We start from the raw sequence: 9,759 nt of genomic DNA, 5'->3' as shown, positions 1-9,759 counted from the left end.
CCAAATATTTCAGCCTCACCAATCAGTTGAGCTCATGACCCATACAATTATGGTTGAGATGGAAGGTTCTGTTCACACAGCAAAAGGAAGACAATGTGGCGTTTGTGGAAAAAAATGGAAATCAGCTGATATGAAGACCCACAAGCAACGGTCTTCAAAGTTGGCAAGTTTAAGACTTGTGGACCTCAACTCCCAGAATTCCTGAGCTAACATGACTGGAGGAGGAACTCTGGGAGTTGAAGTCCACAAGTCTTAAAGCTGTCAAGTTTGAAGATCTCCGCCCACAAGCAAAACTTGTGAATTTTCTCAGCTCTTGGATGTGTTGTTTCTCAAAAGTGCCCCCTGTTTTTTTCCCCCTCAAAAGACACTTTTTACCCTTACAGACCCAGCACAAACACACTGTAGAGACCTTCCTACAAAATCAAATCATTTATTTTAAGCCAAAAAAGTGATTGTCTCTGGGTTGTTTTTTTTTTTTACAAATGTGTATCTCTTAAGCCTTTCAGCTACTTTCACTTCACGGCTTCCAAACTGAGGAATGTTTTCAGGCAAAAAGAAACCCTTAATCTCGCCATGTTACCTCCACTTCGTCTGTACGATACCTGGAAAGAATGAAAGCACACAACTAACATTTGAGTGGATATCCATTCCTCTGAGGCTGCAATTTACCTCAGAATAAATACATACCAAATGTAGCTTTAAGAGACCTTTAAAAATGGACAGGGTGGGAAGGGGTACAAAGCTACATCCACAGTCAGGCTGATTTGCCACCAAATCTGGGCTCCCTAAGCTGTTAATTGCAAAAATGTAGGGGGCTGTTTGTTTAATTGCATTTTCTGAATCTGTACAGATTGTTCTCGACTTATAACAGTTCATTTAGTGACTGAAGTTATGGCACTGAAAAAAATGACTTATGACCATTTTTCACACTTACGACCATTGCAATATCCCTATGTTTATACGATTTACATTCGGATGTTCGACAATTGGTTCATATTTATGACGGTTGCAAAGTCCCTGGATCACATCATCCTGTTTTTCAACCTCTCACAAGCAAAGTCAATGAAGAATTCATTTAACCACCATCTTACTAATTCACCAACTGCAGTGATTTACTTAACAGATGTGGCAAGAAAAGTTCATAAAATGGGACAGAACTCATTTAGCAAATTTCTCACTTAGCAACATAAATTCTAGGTTCAACTGTCAACATAACTCAAAGATTACCTGTATTTGCAGGAAGTTTTAAAAAGTTGGGAGTTACAAAGACCAAGTAAAGCCACAGCTTCAAAGGTTTCTGATTTCGCAAGGAACTAAATAAATTAAAATGCCTCAGTACTTATGTGTCCCCTTTCTCCTTAAGTTCACAATTCTTTCCCCCTCTATTGCAAACAAGGTCAATCACCTTTGTGTAATCCACGAATCTTCAAGTGCTGTGATTTGGCCAGACCGGAACATTTCCCAACCAGCTTGTGCGATCATGGCACCATTGTCAATGCAGAACCTGGGTACAAAATGGTCATGAGGAATCAGAGAATTAAAAAAAGAACAGCCTTTCTTAGCACAGGCTCTCTCTTTTTCTCTTGCAAACTCAAGGAAGCTCCACAACAGCAAGGTGTGATTTTATTACTTCCCAAATTTGCTACTTGCAGCTTAGTTGAGTCTAGGAGAGACTCAGGAAAATTAAGTGGATTCAAGCAACAGGAGGTCAGCCCTGGTTTTTTTAGGCTCTAGATCCTGCAGGTTATAAAAGAATTGGGACCTTGGAGGTCTTCCAATCCAACCCCATTCTCAAGTGGGAGACCGTGTACCATCCCAGAATAATGGCTGTCCAATCTTTTCTTAAAAGCCTCCAGTGATGGGAGTACCCATGATTTCTGGAGGCCAGTTGTCTCACTGGTTTATTGTTCTAACTGTGTAGATGACCCCACACAAAATGACCTTCCTCGCCAGCATTGGTCAACTCTGGACAGGATCCGTTATCCAACATGGTGTCTGCCAGGACTTGAAGTGGGTCTTGTCTCTACTCCTCAGTGTGACTATGGCGTTCCTAGACAAAATATTCATCACATTTTGTCCTCATATTCATCAAGAGCTTACACCAGCCCAGTATCTGGTTTTTTTCAACATAGACTACCCTGTCCTTGAATGGGTGGGTGGACTGGACATTAACATTTGAACCACTAAAAATCCATGTATTTGCTATATGTTAAATAAATAAACAAATTGTTTCTAACTCTCAAGAAATTTCTCCTTAGCTCTAGGCTGTATCTCTCCTTGATTAATTTCCATCCATGGTTTCTTGTCCTACCTTTTGGTGCTTTGGAAAATAGGTTGACCCCCCTCTTCTTTGTGTCAGCTCCTTAGATATTGGATGCTATTATGTCACCCCTAGTCCTTCTTTTCACTAGACTAGCCATGTCCAGTTCCTGCAACCATTCTTCATATTAGATTAACAGTTGGAAGGGACCTTGTAGGTCATCTAATCCAACCCCTTGCCCAAGCAGGAGTCTCTACACCATTTCTGACATTTCTCTTCTTGAAAGTCTCAAGGGATGAAGCTCCCACAACTTCCGAAGTCAAGCTGTTCCATTGATTGGTTATTCTCACTGTTGTATATTTTATTAATAGCCCCCTTGATTATCTTTGTTGCTCTTTTCTGCTTTCTTTCCAGAGTCTCAACATCTTTTTATAACAGGGTGGCCAAAACTGGAGGCAGTATTCTAAATGTGGTCTTACTAAAGGCTTTATAAAGTTGTCCAGCTGCTTTTGCTAATAAACACCATTAGGTCTCCAAAGCAAATGGTGGACTTGCCACCTAACAGATGCATCCACCCCCTAACAGAAGCCTGGAAGCTAAGCCTAGGAGGATCTTTGGAAGAAGATGGAGGGTGGGTGAGTTCTCACCTTTCATCCGTTGCAAAGAGCCGGGCTCCTCTCTCCCTGCACATGATCCCCATCATCTCTTGGAGTCGCTCGTTACCTGCAAAGAAAGGGGCAGTCTCTCTGAATGGTGGAAAAAAAAACACTGGTTGAAAGGCAACAAGCACCACATATAGTAGACCAATGTTTCTCCCTCATGAACTATTTTCATATTGGTTGTTTCATGTCCTTCAGAAGTGGTGGGAGCTTCATCCCTGGAAGCTTTCAAGAAGAGACTAGACTGTCAGACAGGGTGTAAGGTCTCCTGCTTGGGTGGGGGGTTGGACTAGATGACCTACAAGGTCCCTTCCAACTCTTTGTTATTTTGTTCTGTTCTGCCTTCAGGTGCTTTGGAGAATAGGTGCCCTCCGCCCTTCTTTGTGACAGGCCCTTAAACGTTGGAGAGCTGCTATCATGTTACCCCTAGTCCTTCCTTTTCACTAGACTAGACATACCCTGTTCCTGCAAACTTCTTTCATAAGTTTTCATAAGCTTTCTCCATCTTGATTGTTTTAATATTGTGGACACTGCAACTGTCAGAGATACAAGCTGGTTGCCAAGCGTTCAAATTTTGATCACGTGACCATGGGGATGTTGCAACAGCCATGTGAAAAACTGTCATAAATCACCTGTCAAGCCCGAAATTGATATATGCGTAGCCATTTTATTTAGCCTTACTATATATTCCTTTTCTTTCTTTCTCTTTGCTGGTTATGGGGGGAAAGGTTTCGGGCTTGCCACATTCCTAAGGTGGGAGGAGTGAAGATAAAGAGAGTTGTTTAGGCTAGGTGGTTCTTCTTCCCGTGAAAGCACAAGCTGTCCCTGCTGAGGCCTTGAGATGGAGATTTATGACACCAGACAACAGTGATTTAATTCTATTGGAGAATGTGACTTTTGGGGGCTGTTTCTAACTTCCAGTATTATGTAGTGTAATTCTGGGTTGTGTCAAATCCGGAATTACAACAGACTTTGCCAATTTGATGCTTTCCTAAATAAAAGAAACTGGAAGATGGACTTTGTTCTTTTCCTTTTAAATGGATTTCATCACTTGGAAACTTGACTTCATCTTTTTCAGTGCTGTTGAACCTTTCAATGGTTCTTAAACAAATGGTTATAAGTTGAGGATTATGTATTTCTCAACTTCCCCATCTAGCCTCCACGGACAATAGTCCTCCCCAGGATCCAACCAAATCACCTACAGCCAACGCCGCCTACAATTAATGCCTCGCTGGAGCTAGTGTGTGCCATAGCTCGTTCGGTTATCTCCACCAGCATTGCAAAGAGGGTTTCCTGGTGAAGAAGGAGAAATTATGGGATCAGTTCAGAAGCTTTTTGTTCAGTTTTCCTCTATCTATGCATGCAATATAACTAAATCTTTATATTCCGAGGTCAAAGTAGTAGATCTTTTTTAGAAACCTACAGGCCTCTTCCTCCTATCCTGGGGCTCAATATGTCCGTCCTAAAAGGTAGACCAGACAAGTGGTGGGATTCAAAACTTTTTACTACCAGTTCTGTGGGCGTGGCTTGGTAGGCATGCAGGGGAAGGAGACAGTAAAATCCCCATTCCCTTCACACCCCACTAACCTGCTTTCCAGATCCATTCTCTTGTGCAGGGCAACAAAAAATGACTCAGCCAATCCTGGATTCGGGAGGCAGAGAATAGATGGGGATGGGGCCAGTCATAGGTGGTATTCTGAACTACTCAAAATTTCCGTTACCAGTTCTCCAGAACTGGTCAGAACCTGCTGAATGCCACCTCTGGACCAGACTAAGAAACGAATGCCTTGTAGAGCACTACTACTTTTAGTGTAACAACGAATAACAGAAGGACTTTTTCCACCTTATTTTGAATGAAATAAGGAAGGGCTTGTGTGAGCTGTTTTCTCAAGTTACTTTCTTGGCCCTGGCTCAATCCCCTCTTATCTAATCATTACCTTGGTGGTGGCTTTTCCTTCTGTCCTCCCTCTACTTGGTCCTGGGGTTATGACAGCACCCAAGACCGCTGTCACTAAGCGATACAGTGCGTGCATGCTGGCTGGTGAATTCTGGGAGTTGAAGTCCACAAGACTTAAAAGTTGCCAAAGTTGGAGAGCCCTACTCTACAAAATCTTTGGTCCAGATCTGAATTAGTTCCTTACCTGTAGAGAGAAGCAGAGGTCCTCTGGAGTGCATTCTCCTGCAGACAGCATTCTGTGAGCCACATCCTGCAAGAGAACAGCATCAATCTTTGGTATATTATTACAGAGAATGCTCATTTAGTAACCATGATTGGCCCAAAGGTGCTTTTTTTAATAGGCAACTGGACTTTCTGTTTTTTCTTTGAAGTTTTACTTCTTATCCAAGAAGCTTCTTCAGAGAAACTCCAGAAAATCTGGTTGCCTCTCAAAAGAAACACCTTTGGGACAACCATGACTTGGATGACTGAGAATCTCCATAGACCTTCAACCATGACTGGGATCATCAACTTGGCTATTAAGTGGACACTAAGTAAAACTCCAAATGAACTAATCTTATTTCTGATTTTGCTTTGTGGACCTGAGAAGATCCTAAAAGTGAGGTTTGGTCATAAAGCTACTTTTTCATCATTGTATTGTGGATGGCCACTAAACAAGGCAGTCACTAAACAAGGACTACCTGTACTGATGACATTAACATGCTGCCATTTGGAGGTTTTCTTCTAGTAATATTAACATTGCTGACAAAATATAATTTACTAGTATTTTGCTAACAAAATAAGAGAATGTCCCTCTTTTCAAAATAAGAATTGTATATAAGGGATATCTTTTTTGGAGTCAGAACTGGGGAAATAGCATTAGCAATAGCACTTAAAACTTATATACCAATTCATAGTGTTTCACAGCCCTCTCTAAGTGGTTTACAGAGTCAGCATATTGCCCCCCAAAGGATCTAGGTCAGGGGTGTCCAACCTTTCACCTTCCCTGGGCCACATTAGAAGATGAAAATTTGGTTTGGGCCGCACATAAAATAACAGTAACGATATTTGATCATCCAAAAAAACCATAGAAAACATAGTTAACATATTAAATTTATTTGGAAATGAAGTTAGTGAGATGTTTGACATTGTTTCTCAGCCACCAATGCATCTATATTTGCTTCGATGGAACTTGTTGCAATTCTCAGTGAGTGCTCAAGGTGCTCATCAGATATTTTGGTTCTAGTTTTATTCTTTGTGTGCTTCATCCTTGAAAATAGCTGCTCACAAATGTAGGTGCTTCCAAATAGCGACGACATGAATAAGGCATGATTGTGAAGTGAAGGATATTTTTCTCTGGGAAGATATATCTTATAGAAGTCCATTAAAGAGACACGGTCAAATTTTTCTTTCAGTTGAATGTCAGATTGGAGCTCTATGCATTCCATTTGCAAATTGGCAGGTAATATATTAATGTCCACTGAAAATGGAGTTGCAAATGTCACAAAACATGGCTGATTTTTTCTAAAATCTTGAAACCTGTTCTGAAATTCCTGTACCAAATTGAAAAGCAAGGCTGCATATTTTTCCGTGTTCACAGAGGCATGTTTAGCCAATGTGCTAAAATGCATCAATTTTTTTGCCTTCATTTGAGAATGCCATAGTTTCAGTTTCATTTTAAACGCTGTTATAGTTTGAAACATTGTGCTGATCAATTGGTTTTCACCTTGAAGACGCATGTTTAACTCATTTAAATGAGTGGTCGAGTCAACTAAAAATGCCAAATCTGTGAGCCAGTTTTTCATCGTCAAGTTCTGGCACACATTTTGTTTTAGATTCCATAAATGACTTGATTTCATTTCTCAGATCATAAAATCTTGCCAGCATTTTCCCTCGACTTAACCATCTTACTTCAGAAAAGTAAATGATGTCCCCATGCTCAGCATCCATAAATTTAAGGAATTCCTGGAATTGGCGATGATTCAGTCCCTTGGACCTTATGAAATTTACAGCCTTGATGACAATCTGCATGATGTTAGCCATCTTTAAAGCTTTTGCACATAAATTTTCTTGGTGTATTATGCAGTGATATTTAATCATACTGAAATTTTGGGAGGCAATTGCATCATCTTCTATCAATTTCACAAGTCCATCTCTGTTACCTATCATTGCAGGGGCACCATCAGTAGCTACGCCAGATATGTTAGCAAATGACAAAGAAAATCGCTGTGATGTATTTTTCACAGCTTCATATAAATCTCTTGCTTTAGTTGTGTCTTTCAGTGGAACTAAAGCAGCCATTTCTTCAGTGATATTATATTTGTCATCAATGCCTCTAATAAAAATTGCCAATTGAGCTGTATCTGTGGCATCTCTACTTTCATCTATTGCCATAGCATAAAATTTAAAATGAGCAGCTCTACTCTTCACAACTTTTTCGATGGATTTTCCTATATCTTCAATTCGCCTGGCTACAGTCTGGTGAGACAAACTGATTTTTGAAAAGTCCCCGTTTTTATCCGGGTAAATTATATCAGCCACTATTTCCATGCATTCCTTAATAAACTCACTATACGGTTTTGATTTTTTGGCTATCAGGTTTGCAACCACATAACTGGCTTTGACAATAGAATCTGATTGAATCAATACTTTTTAAAAATAATTTTGTTGAGATGATAGATTTTTTTTCAGTTCAGCAATTTTGTCTTTACGACACATCCCTTCTACACAGCAAATTTCTCAGCATGTCTTGTCATGTAATGCCTTTTCAAATTGTAGTCTTTGAAAACTGGCACTGATTTTTTGCAAATTAAGCAGATTGCCTTACTATTGGACTCAACAAAAAAGTATTCATCTGTCCACTTTTCTTGGAACACTCTTCCTTCATCTGTAATTTTTCTTTTTTTGTGTTTGTTTTTATTTTTTGAGATTTCAGAAGCCATGCTGGAATGTAAAAATAAAGGACTTTTAGAAAGCTTGGTTTAATAATCAATGTGATTACTATGTGCCTGTGCCACTTTCTGGTAGTCAGGAGACTAAGGCTGGGTTCACACAACGGATTTTGACACAAAATTGGCTGTGGAATTCTGCATCAAAATCCAATTGCATTCCACTTCCCATTAATTTGAAAGGGAAATTGCTACTACCAGAAAGTGGCACAGGCCGCAAGATGGCAGAGCTAATATAAGATGGCAGAGCTAATATAATGGATGGGGTGCAGGGTTGCCAGATCGCAGTTTGGCTCTGCGGCCAAACTCAAGCCAAAATACGGCCAACTTATTTTTATTAGTTATTATTAAGTATTTATTAAAAATTATTTATTTTTTATCATGGTTTTTTTTATCACGTTTTTTTCCCCCGCCAAATTCGGGAGGGGGGGAGAGAAAGCTCGCCTGCCTCGTGCCTACCTCTCCTCCTGCAAATGGCCCGGCTGGATGCGGTAGGACTGGAAGGCAGAAGCAGCAGCGTCGTCGTCAGTGGCGGCAGAAGCGGTGGCAGCGGCAGCGGGGGCAGAAGCGGCAAGGGCAGAAGCGGCGTCGGCGGCAGAAGCGACGAGGGCAGAAGCGGCGAGGGCAGAAGCGGCGTCGGCGGCAGAAGCGGCGAGGGCAGAAGCGGCGTCGGCGGCAGAAGCGGCGAGGGCAGAAGCAGCGAGGGCAGAAACGGAGTCGGTGGCAGAAGCGGCGAGGGCAGAAGCGGCGTCGGCGGCAGAAGCGGCGAGGGCAGAAGTGGCGTCGGCGGCAGAAGCGGCGAGGGCAGAAGCGGCGGCGGTGGCAGAAGCGGCGTCGGTGGGGGCAGAGCGGCGTCGGCGGCAGAAGAGGCGCCGGCGGTGGCAGAAGCAGCAGCAGCGGGGGCAGAAGCAGTGGCAGCGGGGGCAGAAGCAGCGGCAGCGGCGTCGGCAATAGCAGGAGGTGGCGCTCTGATGGCGCCCGCCTTTTCTATTGCTGCTTGGCGTGGCGCTCGCCTCGCCCCGCCCCGCCTCGTGCCTGCCTCTCCTCCTCCTCACTGGCTCTGGCACGAAAGTTGGGGGTGGGCACTGGGCCGCATCATGAGGTGACCTGGGCCGCGGGTTGGACAAGCCTGATCTAGGTCCTCGTTTTACTGACCTCAGAAAGATGGATGGTTGAGTCAACCTTGATCCGGTCAGGATCGAACTCTTTGCAGTCAGCAGAGTTAACTTGCAATACTGTTTTCTAACCACTGTACCCCCATGGCTCTTAGAATAATTTGGGGGTCTTGAAAATGATATCGAATGAAGGTTATTTGTTTTTAAGGGCCTAAGTGGTTCATTATTCAGGAGGGTGGGGCATATTAGTTACAGGTTAATCCACTGTTTTATAAGCAATAACATTTATTTTGTTTAAAGAGCTGATATGGCCACCTATCTCAGATGGTGATTTTAAGCAGCTCACCGTAACTGATGAAAACTATAGAAGGAAGAAGAATTAATTCTTTTGCACGCTAAGCATGCAAGGCAGGCTGAATCCTATTCCTGCATTTGACAATCGCATTCCCCTTTCAAGCCCACAAGTTGGAGGTAATATGATAGCAGCCCCTGAAAAACACCACAACGGGCAAATAAATAAAAGAACCATAACAGGTAGCCGTGGAGAATGAACAAACCAACATTTAAAGCTCTTTCCGGCTGAACGCAACTCCTAGCAAAGACATGGGCACATCCATGCATGGCAAAAGAGGGACATGTGCTTTCTTCCAGGATACAGTTTTCATCTTCGTCTGAACAACTTATCATTTCCTACTGTGTTGTATCCTCCTTAGCAATACTGAGACACAACTGAATGGGCCGGGAGTTGACTTTGTTGTGTTCTTAAAGGCAGCGTTTAAAAAAGAAAAATTTCTCCCTCTCAATTTATAACTGCTGCTTTGTGGGATTTGAATCCTACATA

At 42.3% G+C, this 9,759-nt stretch overlaps 1 protein-coding gene across 2 annotated transcripts in view; it reads right to left on the bottom strand.

Annotated features, from left to right (window-relative positions):
• Positions 1–414: 414 nt before the first annotated feature.
• Positions 415–9,759, bottom strand: part of OSGEP (O-sialoglycoprotein endopeptidase) — a 19,751-nt gene continuing 10,406 nt past the window's right edge. The window contains exons 8-12 of one of the 2 annotated variants that reach the window (XM_026720656.2): positions 5,061–5,126; positions 4,122–4,212; positions 2,908–2,983; positions 1,406–1,504; positions 415–602 (exon numbers count right to left, since the gene is read on the bottom strand). In XM_026720656.2, coding sequence (XP_026576441.1) covers positions 563–602; positions 1,406–1,504; positions 2,908–2,983; positions 4,122–4,212; positions 5,061–5,126 — 372 coding nt within the window. In that variant the 3' untranslated portion in view covers positions 415–562. Of the gene's footprint in view, positions 603–1,033; positions 1,314–1,405; positions 1,505–2,907; positions 2,984–4,121; positions 4,213–5,060; positions 5,127–9,759 lie in introns of those variants that run through there. The other variant, XM_087916379.1, reaches the window with a different exon arrangement.

This window comes from Pseudonaja textilis, chromosome Z, assembly GCF_049901715.1.
Source record: "Pseudonaja textilis isolate UNSWEBS1 chromosome Z, rPseTex1.2, whole genome shotgun sequence".
NCBI lineage: Eukaryota > Metazoa > Chordata > Lepidosauria > Squamata > Elapidae > Pseudonaja > Pseudonaja textilis.
This window is presented reverse-complemented; position numbering and strand designations above follow the sequence as displayed.